We start from the raw sequence: 23,223 nt of genomic DNA on the forward strand, positions 1-23,223 counted from the left end.
AGAGAGTCGAGGGCGGAGACTCGGGTTTACTGAGCTGAAGGAGGCAGTTGTAAACCACTTCCGTATTTTTACCAAGAAAACTCTATGGATACACTACCAGAACGATAGCAGATGGCGGTGGGGAGTTCTGGGAGAGGTGTGTCCATGGTGTCACTATGGGTAGGAGACGACTCAGCAGCATAAGACAAGTCCCCTCTAGAATGTGAGCTCGCTGTGGCCAGGAATGTGTCTGCTGTTTTATTGTACTCTCTGAATCGCATAGTACAGTGCTTTGCACACAGTAAGCACTCAATAAATACGATCAAATGAATGAATATCTACCCCAGCACTGAGAACTGTGCTTGACACACAGTGCTTGACAAATGCCATTATTATTATTATGACAGTACTTCCTACTCAAGAAAACACCTATTCCAAGCCAAATAGTGCTTTGCAATGCCCATGACTGTTGTTCTCCAGTATTCCTTCCTGGCTATGGGTGGAAATCTTTCCCTCCCGGAGGGCCTAGAGCACTGTCTCTCAGAAGATGTTTCCTTGGATGTTTCCAGGACAGTCTTAGAGAGAGTGAAGGCACCACCTTGGTATGGCAGCCACGAGCTAAGAGTGAAACCACCTGAAACAGAGGACTTGAGGTTGTAAATCACAGTGAAGCAGGGGCCACGGCCTCCTGGCTTCCTCCTTCCGGACACTCGATGAATACTAGCCGCCATCTCCTCCAGCCAGAGCCTACGAAGCGGCCCTGGGAAACCGAAATCTGTCTACGCCAATTCCCTCTCCTCGGGAGTAGCTTTTATCAGCAAAGGAGTTGGGAAACTGAGCCAGGGACCAACCGATCAATCATTGGTATTTATTGAGTGTTTACGGTGTGCAGATTATTGTACTAAGCGCTTGGGAGAACATAACATAACAGAGTCGGTAGACACATTCCCTGCTCCAACAAGCTTACAGTTTAAAAGGGGAGACGGACATGAATGTAAATAAGTTACGGATAAAGACGGACCTAAGTGCTGTGAGGCTGAGGGAGGGGTGGATGAGGGTGTGAATCCAAGTGCAAGGACGACACAGAAGGGCGTGGGAGAAGAGGAAATGAGGGCTTGGTCAGGGAAGGCCTCCTGGAGGAGGTGTGCCTTCAATAACGCTCTGTCCGCCTGTCAGATATGAAAAGGGAACAAGGTGATTCATCGCATTAGAGATCCTGCATTCCACAGGCCGAGTTATGGCAAGATGTCTGCAGCAAGCTCATCCAACAGGAAGGCCACTGGCGACACATCCCTTACCTCCGCCGTCCCTTCCACCGTCCTCTGCCGGTCCACCTGAAGGCGCCCATTCTTGGCCGTCCGAGACACCCGGAGTTCATGCCACTGGTCTAGGATGATGGGGTCTTCACTCCTGTGGGGAACAGGGAATAGGGAGTGGGGGGGTTTCTTGCCCTGAGCACTGCAGATGAGCAAGAAGGGGCATTCGGATCGATTAATTGGAGCCAAGGAGTGGACTGGAGCTGTGGCGTCTAGGGGAGTAAGCCATCTAAGGGGTGGGTCCGAGAAAGAGGCTGGGGATGGACACACACACACACAGCCAAGGAGGGAAGAACCCCCCAATAGGTGTGGGAATAAAGCTACCGGCCCCAACCTCTCCCCAAATGCCCCACCGTTCCCTTCATCCCCTGAGTGGGCACCTCAGCTGAGAACTCCCTTAGACTCTGTCCCAGATGCCATCTAGATGGGATGAAAGCCCTATCTTTCAACAACGGTTGAAGAAGCAGAGAAGCAGCCTGGGCTGATGGAAAGAGCATGGGCGTCAGAGGCCCTGGGTTGTAATCCCAGTTCTGCCACTTGCCTGCTCTGTGACCTTCTGCAAGTCGCTAAAGCTCTCTGTGCCTTAGTTTCTCATCAGTAAAATAGGAAGTGAATATCTCTTCTCCCCCTTAGACTCTGAGCCCCATGTGGGATAGATAGGGATTCTGTTTCACCCGATTACACTGTATCTACCGCAGTGCTTGGCACAGAGTCAACCAAGGAGCGGTATTTACTGAGTGGTTACCGTGAGCAGGGCGCTGTACTGAGCGCTTGGGAAAGTACAGTACAACAGAGTTGGTAGACATGATTCCTAGTACTAAGCAATGGGGTTATTATTATTTTTAGAGTGCTGTCAAGTTGTTTCCAATTCATAAAAACTCCATGGATCTACTTTCTCCAGAACATGCTGTTCTCTTCCACGATCTGCAACCTTTCTAAAGGTTCTTCCGTTATCTTTGTTACGGTCTCTATCCATCTAGCTGTTGGTCTGCCTCTTCCTCGTTTTCCCCGGACTTTTCCTAGCATTAGTGTCTTCTCCAGAGAATTAGTCCTCCTGATTATGTGTTCAAAATACGATAATCTAAGTCGAGTCATTTGGCCTCCCAAAGACCACTCCGGCTTAATTTGCTCTAAAATCCATTTGTTTGTTTTTCGGACAGGCCATGGTATTCGCAAAAGCCTTCTCCAGCACCACCTTTCAAAAGAATCAATGTTCTTGCTATCGTGTTTTTTCACTGTCCAGCTTTAGGATCCATACGTTGTCACTGGAAACACCATAAAATCGACAATTTGTATTTTTGTGGTAGTTGTTACTACAGCACATTTCATGACTTTTTCCAGGCTCTTCATAGCAAATCTTCACAAGATAATCAGGCCCCACATGGGAGAACAAGTATCGAATCCCCATTCTGCAGATGAGGGAACTGAAGCCCAGAAAAGGTAAGTGACTTGCCCAAGGTCACACAGCAGACATGTGGCAGAGCCAGGATTAGAACGCAGGTCCTCTGACTTCCAAGCCTGTGCTCTATCCACTAAGCCGTGTTGCTTCTCATGGTGTGTGCCAGGCACTGAATTAAGCACTGGGGTAGGTACAAGTTAATTAGGTTGGACACAGTCCCTGCCCTAAATAGAACTCTCACACTTAATGCCCATTTTACAGATGAGATAGCTGAGGCCTAGAAAAGTAAAATGACAACCCAAGGTCAAAGGGCAGACAAATGGTCCTTCTGACTCCCAGTCCCGCGCTCTATTCACTAGGCCACACTGTGAAAACAGACACATGAGGACACAGTCCCCTTGTTGTAGATGGTACCATAAAGATGGTCAGTCTTTGGTGAGGACTTTGTGATTTCAAAACATCAATCAGAGGTCTGGTCAAACAGCAGAGAAGGAAAGAAAAAACATTTCCTAGGAAGCAGAGAGGCAGACTCGCTCTGCTTCCAAGGATGTTCCGGATGGAGCCGAGCTTGTAGAGTTCTCATCCGGGAGTGGGGCTATGCCCTGAATCACTCTCTCTCTCTCTCTCTCTCTCTCTGCTCTGACTATAGAGAACAGTGGTCCAAGCCATCAGTGGTATTTACTGAGCATTCACTGTGTGCGGAGCACTGCGTTAAGTGCTTGGGAGAGTACAATGCAACAGAGTCGGTAGAAACCTTCCCTGCCCACCAGGAGCTTTCGATCTAGAGGGGAAGACATGCATTTATATAAATTAATAGAAAGAAATAGATGAATATAAATAAATTGCAGATATGTTCGTAAGTGCCGTGGGACCGAGGGTGGGGTGAATAAAGGGTGGTTCCTGGAATTCTGCTTCCAGTTCAGCCTAATGACACGTGGGGAACTTCTCTCTCTGCTCAGTCAGTTCTTGTGGGCAAATAGACCAGAGCAATAAGAGTTGGTGTCTGATTGGCATTTTATGAAAATCTGTTTTCCCCTTTTTATCCCTTTTCCTCTGCTCTGGGTCTGAGGCCACCAACCACATGATAAGGAAGGAGCCAATTTATTACCTAGTCTTTCTTGGTTAATCAAACCACAAGGGGGCAGGTCGTTTGGCCTTCTGGTTTGACGGCAAATGCAGAATTCAATCACCATCTGAATCTTCTCTCGCGTTTGTTTTGGAGTCAGTTTTTCTGGCCATCATTTTTCACCTGGGGAAATATTCTCCTGTCACCCACATTCCCCAATACTTCAGCGAGCTCTCCTTTGGATCGTCCAGATGCCTCTGCTCCCTTAGTTCTTGTGACGGTCCTGTTCGGCTAAGGGCCGTACCCTCTGCTCCTCGTTCGGGGCCTGCTAGCCCGAGTCTGTTTCCCAGGAGCCCGCCTGGTCCACGGGAAAAAATAGCTTTCCTTTTCTTTAATTCCCTTTTCCGTCACCCTGAGTCGCTCCCTTTATTCATTTCCCTCAACCCCAGCCTCACAGCACTTACGTCCATATCCGTAATCTATTTATTTACATTAACGCCCGTCTCCCCTTCTAGACTGTGAGCTCGCTCTGGGCAGGGAAAGTCTGTTATATTGTTGCACTGTACCCTTCCGAGCGCTTAGTACAGTGCTCTTCATACAGTAAGCACTCGATAAAAACAATTGACTGACTGACCAAATACAGCACCTGTGAAGGTTTCTCTTTCACAGGCCCGAGAAAGGAAAACCCTGTAAGGAAAACCCAGTTATAAAAGGGAAACGTCCCATCTGAGGGATGGCTTGGCTCAGCGGGCAGTAAGAGACCCAGGGAAACATGGGCAAGGGGGGATTTTCCAAGATCCCACTGGCCAGGCCTTCATGTGTCCCCTCCTTGCCGACCTCACAGCCCAGAAGGGGACATCCCCAGCACGTGTCCCTTACCTGAGCACCGCTGTTCCCGAACCACAGTCAAATCTGAACTCCACATAGCCGCCGGCCAGGTTGATGGACAGAAAATCTTTGCTGTCCGTGTCATAGCTGTACAGAAGGACGCCGTCTCCCACCTCGGGCCGGAACACCATCTCGAACTCCATGAAGGACAAGTAGTTCTGGGGCTCCAGGGGCCACGGGGTGGAGGCGAAGGACCTCAGGGCCTCGCGGAACTGAGGGACGGCCACGGTGACGGCTGCAAAGCCCGGAGAAAACAAGCGCCACGTGAGATGTCGGGAGACAGAGGGGCCCGGCCCCAAGGGGCTGATTTCCTGAGGGCGAAGGGGCCAGAGGGATGGTGGGACTGGCACCAAATAGCTTTCGGAGAGAGAGGAGCCCGCTCTGCCTTCCGGGAATGGGGCGGAGGGGGATCCCACATGTTGATGGGCTACGTCTCGCCGCCAGGAGAAGGGAGGGAGGGCACTGCCGCTGCCGTTTTTCTCATCCCTTTTTCGACTCTGGGGCCGAACCTCCACAGGCACAAGCTCATCGTCACCCGGGCCTCCCAGGCAGCTGGGGTTTTTTCCAGGGACACAACAGGGAGCTCTGAAGTGGCAGTACCGGGCCTGGCCCACGCTGCTTGTGGCAATCAGAGCGGCTCCCGCTCTTTGGCTGCTCTTGTGGATGCTGATTCAAGTTGGGAAGCCCCCGGAGCTGCGGGTCCTGGACCACCTTTGAGGATGTTGGGCTCTGACCCTGCCTCACCCCTGAGGGGTCCCTCAGTTGTCAGTGCAGGCCTGTTGGGCGAGACAGCCTACACCCAGGGGGGTGCCAGCACCGGGGGAATGGAGAAAGACCGAAGGAGTTTGTCCTTTCTCTGCCTTCCCCTTCTTTCCCGGAAAAGGGGTTTGGGAAATTGTCCATTCTTCTTCTCCTCCACCTCCTCCTCCTGCAATCTCCTCCTGCAGCTGAACTGGCCTGTCTGCCCTGTGGTAACTCCTAGCGGCTAATCCACATAACTCGGGGGTCCTAGCGAAAGAGGAAAGCTAAAAGATGCCCTCCCTACCACACCGCCACAGTACAGAAGTGTGGTGGCCACAGTGTTGGCTGAGGAATTGCTCTGGAAGTGTGTTTTTGGGGGGGGTGTGCCCTTATATTAGTGTGGAGATGTACGGAGAAGCAGTATGGCCTACTGGATGGAGCTCAGGTCTGGGAGTCGGAATGACGTGGTTTCTAAGCCCGGCTCTGCCACCTGTCTGCTGTGTGACCCTGGGCAAGTCACTTAACTTCTCTGTGCTTCACTAACCTCATCTGTAAAATGGAGATTAAGGCCGTGAGCACCGTGAGGGACAGGGACTCTGTCCGACTCGATTCACTTAGTATAGTGCCTGGCACATAGTAAGCGCTCAGCAAATACCACAATTGTTATTATCCCTCTAGACCGTAAGCTCGTTGTGGGGGGGGAATATGTCTGTTATGTTGTTATACTGTACTCTCCCAAGCACTTAGTACAGTGTTCTGCACACACTAAGTGCTCAATAAACACAACTGAATGAATGAATGTGTGTATGCCACTCCCTAGGGGCTAGAGTGCATAAGTTCCTTATGGTCAGGGAATGTGTCACTTGCTGGTTCTGTACTCTCCCACAGCGCATCGCACGCAGTGGACGTTCAGTAAGTACTATTAGTGCTCCGGCTACTCCGGCAACATGGCAGCCCCGGCCCACTTCCCGTCCTCAAGAACGCAGTCTCCATCCCTCTAAAATGGCGGGTCTTTTTCAGATTCCTCCCCCCGAGCCCCAGAATCGGACCAGGGCCCAACCCCCTCTCACCGTCTTCGCAGTGGCGACCTTTAAACCCCAGGGGACAGAGGCAAACGTGTGAATCCGCTCCGTCGGCTGTGCAGGTGCCACCGTTGACGCAGGATGCCGTGTCGCAGACGCCGCTGCTGCACTCGCCTAAACCGGAAGAGGAGTTAGTTCGGCCGAGGCTCGGGAGGACGCATCCCGGGCTGGCGACCGATGCGGTTGTGAACTTTCGCCCTGGTCCTGGATCTCGCCAATGTCAGCTGCAACCAGCCAACACCATAAACAAGGTTTTCAGACCCTAGAAATGCCCCTTTGTTTCAATTTGATCTCCCCCACAAAGGGCGGTAACCGAGTCAGCGAAGCAGCCAGTCTAGGGAGTCAGAGGTCAGAGGTTTGAATCCCGGCTGTGCCACTTGTCAGCTGTGTGACTGTGGGCAAATCACTAACTTCTCTGCGCCTCAGTTACCTCATCTGTAAAATGGGGATTAAGACTGTGAGCCTCATGTGGGACAACCTGATTACCCTGTATCTCCCCCAGCGCTTAGAAGAGTGCTCTGCACATAGTAAGCGCTTAACAAATACCAACATTAGTATTATTATTATTAAGTCCCGGAAGGCCTCTTCCATTCATTTATTCACTCAATAGTATTTATTAAGTGCTTACTGTGTGCAGAGCACTCTACTAAGCACCTGGGAAAGTACAATCCAAAAATAAAACAGTGACATTCCCTGCCCCCCCAAAGAGCTCCCAGTCTAGACAGAAGAAATGGATGTCAGTATAAATAGAATTACGGATATATATAAGTACTGCCGGACTAGGAGGCGGGGGAAGAGTAAAGGGCGACACGAGGGAGTGGGAAGTGAGGAAAAGTGGGGCTTAGCCTGGGAAGGCCTCTTGGAGGAGATGTGCCTTCAACAAGGATGGGTATCCTAAATCACATCCTCATCGCCAGACACCTTTCTGATCATTCACTGGGATGACTGGCTTTCTCCTGCTTTAATTAGTCTCTCGGCTGTTCTCGCGAGCGCGTGCTTCAGACCCTCAAAATGTCACCAGACTGTTTGTGTTACAAGTGGGGAGACCCCAGAACCCCTCCCTCCCTCCCCCAGATCAGACGCCAGACGGTGGAAGTGCGTTTCTAGGACCCGTAAGTGCTGCCGTAGTGATTCAAAGTCCGAAATAAGCACGGGGGTAGTTGAACAGAAACAACTAAGCTCATTAGCTAGCGTGAAGTTGTTAACTCTCCTGCCTGAGCCGGACAAATCCAATCTGCCACAGTCTAAGGGTCCTAGAAAGTCGCTTCCGCCGTCTGGCGACCTATTTGCGAGCGGGAGGGAGGTATTTTGAGGTATTCCCAGTGTTCCAAGCATTCTAATGCAACTTAATCGGATGGTGGGCACTGGCGAGAGATTAATTTTTCATTTTCGATTGCTCGTCAATGGATGGGCTGAAAATTCAGTTCCCCCTCGACCGTTTTTCCTTTTCTTTCTCAAGTTGGCCTTGTCCCCTAGACCGTGCAAACTAAATTAGACAGATGGGCAACAATCTGGCCCTCACCAACACAGGTGGAAACACAATCCTATTCCAGAAGCCTGTAAAATCAGGGGTCCTGGGTGAGTCGGAACGGCATCGGACTCGGAACTGGGGAAAGGGGGGTGGGATGGGATTAGGGAAAAAAAGCTGCTTATCTCCAAGGTCACTTGGGTGAGTCTGTATGTGGGCCCTGGGGACACGTTGCTGCCTCAGTTACCTCAGGAAATGTCTCTCCCCTTCAGCTTCACTTGGTGAATCTTTCCAACTTGTCCATTTCATCACCAGCTCTACCTCTCCCCAAAAGGGGAGCAGGGAGAGGTGAGTTAGACAGTAGAATCTCATCAGGGGCATTTTGTTTTCGCTGCACTCCTCAAGGGCCTACTGCAGTGCTCTGTTTACTATAGATGCCTAGTAAATGCTACTGACTGATGAATTGCCTGGTGGTCTGTTAATTCATTCAATAGTATTTACTGAGCGCTTACTATGTGCAGAACACTGTACTAAGCGCTTGGAATGTACAATTCATCAACAGATAGAGATAATCCCTGCCCACTGATGGGCTAATGTCAGGTATCACCATTTCCAACTAAAGAAGGCAGCGTCTGGAGGCGTCAAGTGCCTCACCAGCACCATTTGGAAGAGCAGCTGGAGAAAGGATCCCACCTCTGACCCCACGGGGAAGCCGAAAGTGAGTCAACCCCTAGTTGTATAGGGAAATTGCTCCACGAAGGCAAGGTTCAGGTTTCTGGAGTTCACAGCCTATGGCGCTCCCAGAATAATAATGTTGGTATTTGTTAAGCGCTTACTATGTGCAGAGCTGGGGTAGACACAGGGGAATCAGGATGTCCCACGTGGGGCTCGCAGTCTTCATCCCCATTTTACAGATGAGGTCACTGAGGCACAGAGAAGTGAAGTGACTCGCCCACAGTCACACAGCTGACAAGTGGCAGAGCCGGGGTTCGAACCCATGATCTCTGACTCCAAAGCCCGTGCTCTTTCCACTGAGCCACGCTGCTTCATTGGTGTGCTCTTCCACCGGAACGCACACCACCCACCGGGTGCCTGGATGGCTTCCTGGGGGGACACCAGAGTCGGAGCCGCCCGTCAGGAGGCAGAGGGAGGACTTGTACTCTTGAGTTGTCCACGAGGCAGGCCCTGCGTCAGCCGGGAGACGGCGGCAAGACGCCATCTCACCCCTGAAGCATCGTGATTCTTCCAGCCCGGTCCAACTCTTGTGGCAGCAAGACAGCCTGAGCGGCAGCTGTCTTCCTCCTCTGCCCAGACAGATTTTGGGCAACAGCTTCTGCCCCTTGCTGGTCACATGCTACTTCCCCACCAACCCAATCACGGCGAAGAAGAAGTCACTGATGGACTGACGCTCGGAGAGACTGTAGGGAACAATTTCTGCCGCTTGCCGGTAGCACCTTACTTCCCCACCAACCCCATCGCCCGGAAGAAGTCTCGCCGGCCCGTCCGGAGGGTGGCGGCCCCGGTCCACCCTCGAATTATTGCCCCAGCCAAAGCCTCTTCCTTCCGTTTCATCACAAGAAAATGGCATGACTGTTTTCCGGCTGCCTGCTGTCATCTCCCACCTGACGCAATGGGGAAGGGATGAGTCCCAACAAACGCCCCTGCCCCCGGCCACGCTCCCCGACGTTAGCATCACTTACCTACATCGGCCCCACTGAGTGCCTTCCCCAGCGGCCAGGGCCTCATGTCTACTTTCTTTCCATTAACCACTAGGGCCTGGACACAGCCCCGAAGGCCTCGGTTCGTTCCCGCAGCTCTGATCAGCCAGGAGGCCCTAGGCGCCCCTCCGAGGTAGAAAGGGGTCCGGAATGTGATTTTACTGTACTGGCCCTTGAAGAAAAAAGAAAACACACTTCTCTCACTACTTAAGAATCACAGGTGACTATCACAGCAAGTCTGAAAGTAAATCAGGGGATTGATTATTCTGATGGAATGATAAGTTGGTGGAAAGAGCCTGGTCCCGGGAATCTGGAGGCCAGATTCCACTCCCCATCTACCTACTTTGTGACCTCGGGTCTGTCACCCAATCGCTCTTAACGTCTTACTTGATGCCTGGAAAATGAGTATAAGACACCTGTTCTCCCTGCCTCGAAGACTGTGAGCCCGGGTGGAACCAGGACTGCGTCTGATCTCAAAACTTCGCTTCTCTGTGCCTCAGTTTCCTCATCTGTAAAATGGAGATTAAGACTGTGATCCCCATGTGGGACGTGGTCTGTGTCCATTCTGATTAGCTTGTGTCTACTACGGCACTTAGTACAGTGCCTGGTACATAATAAGTGCTTAACAAATACCATTAAAAAATCCACGCTGCACCTATTTGGCACCGCTTGGCACGGAGGAAGCACTTAATAGGAATCTGAAAGTACAAACCTGTGTGGAGACAGTCAGCTCGTTATGGGCAGGGAATGTGTCCGCTAATTCTGTTGTATCGTACTCTCCCAAGCGCTTACTACAGTACTCTGCACAAAGTGCTCAATAAATACAGTCGATAGATTCCAGCAAGGAGGATGTTAACGATGATGCTATTTGTTAAGCGCTTACTATGTGCCAATCTCTGAAGTAGATACAAGGTAATCAAGTTGGATGCAGTCCCTGTCCCAAGTGGGGCTCACAGCCTTAATCCCCATTTCACATATGAGGTAACTGAGGTCCAGAGAAGTGGTTTGCCCCAAGTCATCCAGCAGACAAATGGCAGAGCCAGGATTAGAACCCAGGTCCCGCTGGCTCCCAGGCCCGTGCTCTATCCATTTTGCCACGCCGCTCAAGATGGGCCTTAGTACAGGTGGCAACCCCGAGCTCCCTTTCTGACCTGATATCAATCGATCTGAGGTATTTATTGAACGCTTTCTATGCGCGGAGCACTGTACTACACACATGGACCGGCACAACCCAGTAGAATTAGCAGACACATCCCCTCTTCATAATGAGCTTACGTCTCTGTCAGCGATTTCTCGGCTACCTGGAGAGAGCTCCCCCAAGGCATGCCGGTGCCCTTGGTGGTCCCCAGTTTGAGGCCTGGAACACCCTCCCTCCTCAAATCCACCAAACTATCATACTTCCCCCCTTCAAAGTCCTACTGAAGGCTCACCTCCTCCAAGAGGCCTTCCCAGACTAAGCCTCCCTTTTCCTCAGCTTCCCCTCCCCTCCACGTTGTCCCGACTCACTCCCTTTGCTCCTCCCCCCCTCCACCTCACAGCACTTGTGCTCTTGTGTATATACCACATATCTATAATTCTATTTCTGTTGATGCCTGTTGACTTGTTCTGAAGTCTGTCTCCCCCTTTCTAGACTGTAAGCCCGGTGTGGGCTCCGTGGAAAGAGCCTGGGCTTGGGAGTCAGAGGTCATGGGTTCGAATCCCGCCTCTGCCACGTGTCAGCTGTGTGGCTGTGGGCAAGTCACTTCACTTCCCTTCACCGCATCTGTACAATGGGGATTAACTGTGAGCCTCACGTGGGACAACCTGATCACCCCGTATCTTCCCCGGTGCTTAAAACAGTGCTCTGCACCTAGTAAGCGCTTAACAAATACCAACATTATTATTATTGCTGAATTGTACTTTCCAAATTCTTAGAACAATGCTCTGCACACCGTAAGCGCTCAGTAAATACGATCGAATGAGTGAATGCAAGGAACTGACCTGGGATTGGCCTGTCACGGGGTCATCATCATCACCATCTAGTTGCAGGAGCCCATCCAGCCCATCCCTGTAGACGGTGACGGTGTGCCAGCTGCCCAGTTCGATTTTGGTTTCGCTCGTCAGCACAGCAACCCCAGTCCCACAGTTGAATCTGTGGAGGAGGAGAAAGGGACAGGGAAGACTCTTCCGCATTTTGACTTAATCACATTTTCGGACTTCGGAGGGATTCTCTTGCCGAGGTTTGGAATTCATCTCTTCAGACTTTGGGTTCAGAAATAGAGATGCGTAACAAAATGGGTAACTGATCCATAAAGCAAACTGGGTTTATGGAACCCAAGTAGTCTTTAAAATTAGCGCCTTCCTTAATCTACTGACTTCTTTTGTAAAGATCACTCTGGCAATTGGAGCTTTGGGCGTCACCCAGGACTCCATTCGTTTAGAGAAGCAACGTGGCTCAGTGGAAAGAGCGCGGACTTGGGAGTTAGAGGTCGTGGGTTCTAATCCCTGCTCTGCCACTTGTCTGCTGTGTGACTTTGGGCAAGTCACTTCATTTCTCTGTGTCTCAGTCCCCTCATCTGTAAAATGGGAATTAAGACTGTGAGCCCCACGTGGGACAACCTGATCACCCTGTTTCCCCCCAGCGCTTAGAACAGTGCTTTGCACCTAGTAAGCGCTTAACAGATACCATTATTATTATTTATATATTTTCCACCAGCTGTACTGCTATTCCTCCTCCTTCCAGGGAGTCAATCCATCAGTGATATTGACTGAGCACTTACTGAATGCAGAATACGATACTAAGTGCTTGCGAAAGTACAATACAGAGTTGGTAGATTCAATCCCTGCCTACAGACAATTTACTGTCTACAGAGGAGCTTACCATCTACAGGAATGAAGGCAATATAGGCTTCCTCTCCCTCTCCCAATTAGACTGTAAACCTCTTGAGGACAGAGATTGCCATTTTTACCTCTCTTCTAGCTTCCCTAGCACCCGGGATAGCAGTCCTGTACGCAGCAGATGTCCAGAACACGGCAGGCACCCAGTGCAGTGTCCAACATACAGAAGGCATCCAATACAGTGCTCACCACACAGCAGGTACCCAGGACAGTGCCCAGCATGCAGCAGGTAACCAGGACAGCGCCCAGCACACAGCAGACACCCAATATGACAACCTGTGCACCGTAGGGATTTAACCGATAGTGGCCTTAGGTTGGAATTGGGTTCAAGACACTTCTGGCCCACAAATTCCTTATAGTCCTGTGAAAACCCAGACTGGATCAACAACACTGCCATTTTCAGAGGGCCGAGGGGGACAGAGTCCAGGACAGACAATAGTCACACAGTTGTATTTATTGAGCGCTTAGCAGATATGAAGCAGCTTTGCCTAGTGGCAAGAGCCTGGGCTTGGGAGTCAGAGGACGTAGGTTCTAAGCCCGGCTCCTCCATTTGTCTGCTATGTGACCTTGGACAAGTCACTTCGCTTCTCTATGTCTCGGTTACCTCATCTGTAAAATGGGGATTAAGACTGTGAGCCCCCTGTGGGACAGGGACTGTGTCCAACCTGATTACCTTGCACAAACCCCAGCGCTTAGAATAGTGCTTGGCACATAGGAAGTGCTTAACAAATACCATAATTATTCTTCTTATTACCTTGTGCATGGCACTGTACTAAGTACTTAGGAGAATAAAATATAACAACATAACAGACACATTCCCTGCCCACAACAAGCTTACATTCTAGAGGGGGAGACAGGGCCCTGCGCTCAGAAAGCTCCTGTTCATTTTCTAGTTGGGCTGGTACTAGAGGATGGAAGTACAAACAAGCACCCCGCTCCCCCCCAACTCCCCCAATCCCATTGGGAGGGAGGCAAAATCAGTCTGACAGACACAAAACTTTCCTTGGGAGCAATTCAGGGGGTGTCCTTGGTCCTCCCCCCTGTTCTTTTCCAGAGGCCTCAGCTCCCTGCAGGCTTAGGGATCAGATCTGGGGCTCAGCATGATGTTCGGATCGCTCCATCTAGACTTTAAGCTCGCTGTGGGCAGGGAATGTGTCTACTGTTATAGTGTACTCTCCGAAGCACTTAGTGCAGTGCTCTGCACACAGTAAGTGCTCAATAAACTGACTGAATGAATAACAGTAGTGAGGACCAGAGATCCATAGCTATTCTCAGAGGTAAATAGTCCCTCTGGCTCCCCTGAAATCTTCTTTGCCCTTCGGAGGTTTTCACGGCCATTCATAAATATGCATTTGCATCCATACCCATCATTTAGTTATACTGAAGTCATTCTCTCACCCTTGACTGTAAGCTTCTTGTGGTCAGGGAACGTGTCTAGCACGTCTGTTATATTGTACTCTCCCAAAAGCTTAGCGGTGCTCTGTACACAGTAAGTGCTTAATAAATACCACTGATTGATTCATAAAGCTTTCTGAAAGCAGTCTCTGACAGTTGTATTCCTGAAAGGTCAATTAAGGCTCCGAGAAATGGATTACCCCACATCATGCCTCCCCTCCCCTTTCTTCCCAACTCTGCAGGGGACCGTCACAAGACTGTAAACTCCTTGAGGACAGGGATCATTCCTACCAACTCCATTGTACTGGGAAGCAGAGTAGCTTTGAAGAAAGAGTTTAGGCCTGGGAGTCAGAGGATCTGGATTCTGCTGCCGGTTCTGCCACTTGCCTGCTATGTGACTCTGGGCAAGTCACTCAACTTCTCTGGGCCTCAGTTTCCTCAACTGTAAAACAGGGATTCAATACATGCTCCATCCTATTTAGACTGTGAGCCCCATGTGGCTCAGGGACTGAGTCCAACCTGATTAACTTGTAATCTATCTATCCTGGCACTTAGAACAGTGTTTAACACATAATGAGCACTTAAATACCATAATTATCACTCAGGCAATCACATTTACTGAGTGCTTACTGTGTGCTGAGCACCGTACTAAGCACTTGGGAGAGTATACTATAACAATATAACAGACGCGTTCCTGCCCGCAACAAGCTTACAGTCTAGAGGACGAGTTGACAGTCTGGACACAGTCCCACTTGAGGCTCACAGTCTTAATCCCCATTTTACAGATGAGGTAACAGGCACAGAGAAGCGAAGCGACCTGTCCAAGGTCACACAGCGGACGAGCGACAGAGCCAGGATGAGACCCGAGGTCCTTGTGACTCCCAGGCCCGTGCTCTTGCTTATTTACTCTCTCATTCACTCAGTATAGTGCCCTGCAAACGTTAAGTACTCAATAACCACTACCGACTGATTGAAAGCCAGAAGGAAAAGGCTTCCTCTGGTAGCAACCCACAGTCACCCACTCCAGAGAAAGGGCGACAACAAACTTGTCTGGTCACCACAGACCACCCTTTCAGGAAAGACAGGTGGACAGAGAGGCGGAGGGGAAGAGTCAGTGGTGCTTTCCGTGCTATTACCTGAACTGGAGAGAGCGCCGGATTATCGCCAGGGACATAAAATCGCCTCGTCCGTGTTCAGTCTCCCCACAGTATAGCAGCAACCCATCCTCTGCTTCTGCCTGTTATTACAAGAAATAAGCCACATGAAGTACAGGCACCTCTCCCCCAACAAAGCACCATCTGGAAGCTTCTGACAGGTGGCCATAGGAGGAATCCTGAAATATTCCAGTCTTCCACCACATTGCAAGTGTAGGGATGGAAACCAGTGAATTCCTTCTGGGAAGGCCCGTGCAGCCGTGATGGGCAAATGCAGTTAGGTGAAAACCAGACATGGCGTGAAATGCTACTGGGGCTAGAGAGGAATGGAACCCTAATCATCTGGCGTCTATATCCTGTGCTGCTTTACTGATCCACCTTGGAAGACGGAGAGGAAACCACTTGGGAAATCTCAGCTGTGAAAGAGAAGGCAACTTTTTGCTGGAGTGGGGGGTAGGGGGGTGAGGGAGGGAAGCCAACAAGCTCATCACCCTCAATGATCCCCCCTCAAGCTCATCACCCTCAAGGATCCCCCCTCCCTCCCCTCAGTCTCCAGTTGCCAGGCAATGCACTAATGGACTTCCAACTCTGGATTTTGGAAGGGTGGCATTTTCCATCCCTGAATTTGGCATTGCTACACTGTCAGAGTGTAAGCTCGCAGTGGGCAGGGAATGTGTCTCCCAATTCCTTTTGTACTCTCCCCAGCATTTAGTACAGTGTTCTGCACACAGTAAGGCGATCAAGAAATACAGTTAATTGATTGATTGATAGAGTTTATCTTTGGAGAATGGAATTTAAACTGAACTTTCTGAGCAGTTAATGTTTATGGTGTGATATCGGTCTTTCCAACACTGCCTCCTTGGGGAACCAAAGCAAACTTGGTTTTCTCTTTCCTTTAAATAGCCCCATGACTTAGCAGAGGCATAACACCTGTATGTAACAGATGCGAATCTTTATTTTCTGCCTCCTTCCCTCTAGATTAAAATAATAATATTATTAACTATTGTTTGTTCAGTCCTTACTCTTCCATGAACTGTTCTAAGAAACTGTAAGCTCTTCTTCTAGACTGTAAGCTCTTTGTGGGCAAGGAACATGCTTCCCAACTCTGTTTTATTGTACTTTCCCAAGCGCTTAGTGTAATCTTCTGTGCAAAATTAGTGCTCAATAAATACCACTGATTGATCGACTGACTGGGGTAGAAATAAGTAATTAGGTTAGACACGGTGACACGGCCTATCATTGCGGAGAAGGGAATGTTTCTTGTTCTGCTGTTGTACTTTCCCAAACACTTAGCATAATGCACTGCACTCAGTGGGTCCTCAAGAAAAATAATTACTCTTACTATTGAGAAATCACATTTTGGGGAAAGCTCTAATTGAGGGGTAGAAGGGAATGAAAGGAAAAGGAAACACTAAAAATTCTGTCAGACTTCTTAGGCAATTGTTTTCGGTATTTCTTTCTCAAGTAGAATGCATAAGTTACAGAAAGAATAATAATAATAATGTTGGTATTTGTTAAGCACTTACTATGTGCAGAGCACTGTTCTAAGCGCTGGGGTAGATACAGGGTAATCAGGTTGTCCCACCTGAGCCTCACAGTTAATCCCCATTTTAAAGATGAGGTAACTGAGGCACAAAGAAGTGAAGTGACTTGCCCACAGTCACACAGCTGACAAGTGGCAGAGCCAGGAGTCAAACCCATGACCTCTGACTCCGAAGTCCAGGCTCTTTCCACTGAGCCACGCTGCTTCTCAACATGGCCTAGTGGACGGATCGTGGGCCTGGGAGTCAGAGGGGACCTGGGTTCCAATCCCAGCTCCACCATTTGTCTGTTGTGTGAGCTCTGGCAAGTCATTTCACTTCTCTATGCCTCAGTTGCCTTGTCTGTAAAATGGGGGTGAAGACTGGGTCCCATGAAGCAACATGGCCTAATAAGTGAAGCAGCATGGTCTAGTGGATAGAACAGGAGCTTGGGGTCAGAGGGACCTGGGTTCTAATACTGGCTCTGCCACTTTGCTATGTGACCTTGGATAAGTGACTTAACTTCTCTGTGCCTAGTTTACCAACTCTGTAAAAATGGGGATTAAAACTGTGAGCCCCATGCGGGACAGAGACAGTGTCCAACCTGATTTGCTTGCATCCATTCCAGCTCTCAGTACAATGCTTGGCACATAGTAAATGTTTAACAAATGCCATCATTATTATGGGGGACAAGGACTGTATCCAACCTGAGTTACTTGTATCCACCCAGCCCTCAGTATGATGCTGGGCATATAGTAAGTGCTTAAATACTATTACTATTATTAATAATAATAATAATAATAATAAAGAACAACAGACGTGCCAGAGGCCAACAAATACAGCCTCTAGCCAAGCCTCCTCCTTGGGGAAAATAATGGATTCCCATAATGCAACTGACCAAGATAGTACAGAGCTCTACGCACAGTAAGCGCTCAATAATTACGATTGATGGATTGATATTTAAGAAGAGTTGATGGACCGATTTAATAAACATACTTGAGAAGCAGTGTGGCCCAGGGAATATAGCACGGGCCTGGGAGTCAGAAGGATCTGGGTTCTAATCCCAGCTCTGTCGCACTTGTGTCACGTGACCTTAGGCAAGTCATTTCACTTCTCTTTGTCTCCGTTACCTCATGTATACAATGGGGATTAAGGCTGTGAGCCCCATGTGGGACACGGACTGTGTCCAACTGATTCACCTATATCTTCCCCAGTGCTTAGAACTGTGCTTGGTACATATTGAATGATATTAACTTATATGGTAACGATATGAGCATATCAACAAATACCATAAGGGAAAAAAACGGACATATACTAGCATCACCTCACTCCAAAACACCAAAAAGTATAAGGATCCACTTTCATTTGCAAAATGCAGTTTCCTTTCACAGAAGTGACCCAGGGAGTTTATACCCTTTTGCTTCCTAAATACCGAATGCTGTCTAATAAAAACTCCTTCCATATTTCTTTAAAAAACAAAAAGCAACAAAAGAGTTTATTTCCATTCCACGTGCTAGCCAAACTTTCCCTGTTTTTATTTAAGCTTCCTCTTCCCACGCCTACGCTTACAAATCCATAATTCTCTTCTTCCTTGTCCACCCTAAGTGGCTTGAAGGTGCTACATTCCATCTTAATAAATTGTACCTTCTGCTTCTCCCTCTCAGGGTCGCACCTGGAGAGTTTCCAGGACTCTACCAGTCTCGGTTACAGAAGGGAGGGTGACGCAGAGGCAGATCCATTCCGTTCCTAGCTTGGGCAGTGGCTAGCAAGGGGAAGGCAATCTGCTACAGGTCAAAACTCACCTTTTCTGGGCAGCAGAGGCGTGCGAAAGAGTCGAGGGTGGATACTCAAGTTTGCTGTGAGGATGAAGGCAATGGGAAACCACTTCTATATTTTTTTTTTCTACCAAGAAAACTCTATGGATACACTACCAGAACGACTGCAGATGGAGATGGGGCATTTTGGGAGAGATGTGTCGAGAGAGTCGCAACGAGTCAAAAACGAGACAAGAACTTCTGCTTCCTGTAATCCTTTTGCTCTTCCAGATGAATACAAAATGACCCTACCCACTTCAGCGGTAACAGATTATCTTAAATGCAAGACATCTTTCAGTCGGATCGCTTCTACCACATTGTTTGCCGTTTCGTGTTGCTTCCCGTTTTCCCCGTACTGTCGTATTTTCTTGTTTAATCCCCGTCAACCAAAATCTGCTTATCTTCCACCACATAAACTTGTCTGGTGTTGTTTTCCCATCAGTTCCAAACATAATAATGAGCTTCATGCTGTTTGAGATAGTTATTGGCGTTGATTAAATCCAGGACCATCCATTTTCAGTAGTTTTCCCTGTCAACTCATATTTTCTTATTCCCATCACCATTCGATCTCCCGTGCAGAAGTCTGCAGAGCTCCAAAAACGGCACCAGTGATTCAGTCTTCATCCCTTTCAAGCAGGCAGCAGAGCTTCAATCTTCCAATGGATATTATGCGAGAAAGTTGGCTCTTTCCACGGTTTTATGATTCCTTAGTAAACAATAGTCCTTAGATTCCCCAGATTTCCAAAAATTGCAGCCATCCTTTCTAGCCTCTGATGACCGTCAATTTCACATAATCATCAGCCCTTTTTTCTTTACTACGCTATGTAGGGATACACTGCAGCTCTGAAGGGCCTCTTTGATATTACACCCTCTTGCTCTCAGGAAAAAAAAAACAAAAAACAAAAAAACTCTTACATAAAGAGCTCCAGGCCTGAGCCACTATCATTTTCGTATTTTAAACCGTTGGGTGGCTTTCCGCTGTTCAGCGTCTAAATAGTTTTCTTCCTGCCCACACCAAATCAGAGTTTATTTTCAATTTACTGTTAGCCCCACGCTGTGCTACTTCTCTTAATACGAAACCTAGCAATGCAGATTTCATGTAATGACAAATAACTGGCTTACTGATACGGTAAACAATTACAAATCAGCTTCTGCTTCTCTCTCTCTCCTTTGTCCAGTTATAGTCTGTCTCCTGTTGGAGATTTCCAAACACTTAATAGTAAGCACACTATTTTAGCATTGTTCACTAATTCTTGAAATACATGAAGACTGCTATTATCAAGTTCCCTCTCATCCCTCTCACCTCCATTTTAAATTATACCTATTCGATTCCTTTCCCCTTTCTTTTTATAATCATCTTGGTTTCATCGCTTGAACTCTCCTCGTCACTCTCCTCTGAGCCCTCCCCGAGTTTCCCATATCTCACAGACTGAATTTTCATGAGAAAACTGGATCGAATACTTTAATCAAGACAAACAGTGCAGAGAAGAGGAGGACCCATTTTTGACAAGGAAAAACATTTGGCCTTAAGGTGAGATGAAAATTCAGCACTCCAAATCAATCATTTCTACTTATTGAGCACTTCCTGTGTGCAGAGCACTGTACTAAGCACTTGGGAGGGTACAGTTCAACAGAGTTGGTAGATGCATTGCTTGGCCACAACGAACTTAGTTCAAATCCTTCCAAACTGCCTGTTGGGGGTATGTACTGAGCGCTTACTGTGCACAAAGCCTTTCAAAGGCCAGCTGGAGTGAAGTTAGAACCTCTAGAGAGTTTGTGATTTTCCTTAGTTCCCTGCCCACCTCATCAACAGAGCTTTGGGGATGCATTACGGATACTTTCTCTTACCCTAAATTCAAGAGTGATCTGAAACGTCTGGTAGGAGTTCTTCAGTGGTTCAAAGCTTAAATAGGAGTGTCCAAAGAACTGAGGGTATTGGATAGCAACATCTGAAACGAGAAGAGAATGCCATTTTCTCACTAACTCAAAGACAAAAATCAACACCTACATTGTCTCTAGATACAACCAGGTGAAAATGCTGAGCATTCCTCCTGAGACTGCCCTCACCAGACACTGTTCAGCTACCTCTGTCCTGGTGCCAATTCCCTGTTTCGTGCTCTCCGGACTCTTGAATGGAAGTCAGGTTTAATAATGTTGGTATTTGTTAAGCGCTTACTATGTGCAGAGCACTGTTCTAAGCGCTGGGGTAGACACAGGGGAATCAGGTTGTCCCACGTGGGGGCTCACAGTCTTCATCCCCATTTTACAGATGAGGGAACTGAGGCACAGAGAAGTTAAGTGACTTGCCCACAGTCACACAGCCGACAAGCGGCAGAGCTGGGATTCGAACTCACAAGCCCTGACTCCAAAGCCCGTGCTCTTTCCACTGCGCCACGCTGCTTCTCTAGGGAGAAGCAGCATGGCATAGTTGATAGAACACTGGCCTGGGAGTCAGTCAGTCGTGGATGCTAAATCCCCAGTCTGCCAATTGTCTGCTGTGTGACCTTGGGCAAATCACATCTGAGTAAAGCACTACTGAGAGCTCACCTCCTCCAAGAGGCCTTCCCAGACTGAGCTTCCCCTTTTCCCTCTGTTCCCCCTCTGCTGCCTCTCTGCCACCCCCTTCACCTCCCCTCAGCTAAGCTCCCTTTCCCCCCCTTTCCTTTTGCTCCTCTCCCTTCCCCTCCCCTCAGCACTGTGCTCATTTGCTCATTTGTATATATTTTTATTACCCTATTTATTTTGTTAATGAGGTGTACACCCCCTTGATTCTATCTATTGCTATTGTTTTAATGAGATGTACATCCCCTTGATTCTATTTATTGCTATTGTTTTTGTCTGCCTGTCTCCCTCGATTAGACTGTAAGCCCGTCAGTGGGCAGGGACTGTCTCTATCTGTTGCCGATCTGTACATTCCAAGTGCTTAGTACAGTGCCCTGCACATAGTAAGCGCTCAATAAATACTATTGAATGAATTTCATTTTTCTCTGCCTCAATCACCTCATCTGTAAAATGGGGATTGAGACTCTGAGCCCCATGTGGGACAGGAATTTGCTTGAATCCACCCCAGCACTTAGTATAATGCCTGACACATAGTAAGCGTTTAACAAATACGATATATATATCGTATATATTTTTAGGGAGCATGATTTTTTTTCCGGAGAACTCTACCATAGGGTTCAGCAACCTTTTAGAAGAGAAGATCCAAACAAAATGAAACCTTTGAGCCAAAAGCCAATCACGTAATTTAAACTGAAGAGGAGGAGAGAGGAAGGGGTTGCTTATGTGGGGCTGAGGGAGGGGTGAATAAAGGGTGCAAAGGTGATGCAGAAGGGAGTGGAAGAATAGGAAATGAGGGCATAGTCAGAGAAGGTCTCTTGGAGGAGACGTGCCTTCAATAAGGCTTTGAAAGTAGGGCCAGTGATCGTCTGTCGGATATGAAGAGGGAGGGCATTCAGGCCAGGGACAGGATGTGGACAAAGGGTTGGGCGGTGAGACAGACGAGATCAAGGTAAGTTGGCATTAGAGGAGTGAAGCGTGCAGGCTGAATTGTAGTAGGAAACCAGACAGGTAAGGTAGGAGGGGGCAAGGTGATTGAGTGCTTTAAAGTCAATGGTAAGGATTTTCACTTTGATGCTGAGGTGGATGGGCAACCACTGGAGGTTCTTGAGAAGTGGGGAAACATGGACTCAAGAGCCATAGATTGCCAACCTGTAGTTCAGAGAAATGTGTTCTGCTTCTTCCTAACCACTGTGGTCAACACTAAAGATAGGCATCCAAAAAGTGCATAACTCTTTTCTAGACTGGCATGACGCTGACGGTGCTGTCTGACTCCTAATTCTTTAGTTTCACAATGCAAAGCAATGAAACAGATGCCATAATTCGACTCTCCCTATCTTTTTGGCAAAGCTTAGTAAAATTCAAAGGCAAAGAAATCCTTTGGCAGGACAATTCACTCAGGTTTAACAATTACAGATACTGAAGGGGCTCTTTGCATTTATGTCTTACAAGTGAATGACGTGACTGTTCTGTAGCCAGACTCTGTAGACTGAAAATCAGGCTGATTCACCACTGAACATTGTCTTGTACCTGCTATTGGGAAGGCCATAGTATTAGTGGGGAATTAATCCTCCTTGGTCTTGGAGTACAAATCATCTTCTAATCTCGGCTCCACCACTTGTCAGCTGTGTGACTTTGGGGAAGTCACTTAACTTTTCTGGGCCTCAGTTACCTCATCTGGAAAACGGGCATAAGACTATGATCCCCATTTGGGACAACCTGATAACCTTGTATCCCCCCAGTGCTTAGAACAGTGCTTGGCACATAGTAAGTGCTTAACAAATGCCATCATTACTACTATTATTCTTAAGCGCTGGGCAATATCATCCAGTGACCAGAGTGTTTTTCTCTCCCAGGAAACCTTGATGAGGGAAAAAAACACATTCCAGGGGCTCACCACCACACAATCCACCTGGTCACTGACCATTTTGAATTCATTCTTCCCTCTTCTATTAGCTGCTGGGAATAATAATGATAATTATGGGATTTGTTAAGCCCTTACCATATGCCAAGCACTGTTCTGAGTGCTGGGGTAGATACCAGGTAATCAGGTTGTCCCATGTGGGGTTCACAGTCTTCATCCCCATTTTACAGATGAGGTAACTGAGGCACCGAGAAGCGAAGTGGCTTGCCCAAAGTCACACGGCAGACAAGTGACAGAGCCGGGATTAGAACCCATGACCTCTGGCTCCCAAGCCCGTGCCCTTGCCACTAAGCCATGCTGCTTCTCAATGATGCTACAGTTAG

At 48.4% G+C, this 23,223-nt stretch overlaps 1 protein-coding gene and 1 non-coding gene across 2 annotated transcripts in view; one reads left to right on the top strand and one right to left on the bottom strand.

Moving 5' to 3' along the window:
• EGFLAM (EGF like, fibronectin type III and laminin G domains) overlaps window positions 1-23,223 on the bottom strand; it is a 135,590-nt gene that overhangs the window by 39,818 nt on the left and 72,549 nt on the right. The window contains exons 10-16 of the mRNA XM_029061258.1: window positions 20,266-20,366; window positions 15,066-15,166; window positions 11,638-11,788; window positions 9,640-9,829; window positions 6,460-6,585; window positions 4,640-4,883; window positions 1,278-1,389 (exon numbers count right to left, since the gene is read on the bottom strand). Of these exons, the coding sequence (XP_028917091.1) occupies window positions 1,278-1,389; window positions 4,640-4,883; window positions 6,460-6,585; window positions 9,640-9,829; window positions 11,638-11,788; window positions 15,066-15,166; window positions 20,266-20,366 (1,025 nt within the window). The remainder of the gene's footprint in view (window positions 1-1,277; window positions 1,390-4,639; window positions 4,884-6,459; window positions 6,586-9,639; window positions 9,830-11,637; window positions 11,789-15,065; window positions 15,167-20,265; window positions 20,367-23,223) is intronic.
• On the top strand, window positions 18,258-18,395 carry LOC114810916. The gene has a single exon (XR_003758605.1). It is a non-coding gene; the product is annotated as a small nucleolar RNA SNORA7 (small nucleolar RNA).

Source organism: Ornithorhynchus anatinus, chromosome 3 (genome assembly GCF_004115215.2).
Source record: "Ornithorhynchus anatinus isolate Pmale09 chromosome 3, mOrnAna1.pri.v4, whole genome shotgun sequence".
NCBI lineage: Eukaryota > Metazoa > Chordata > Mammalia > Monotremata > Ornithorhynchidae > Ornithorhynchus > Ornithorhynchus anatinus.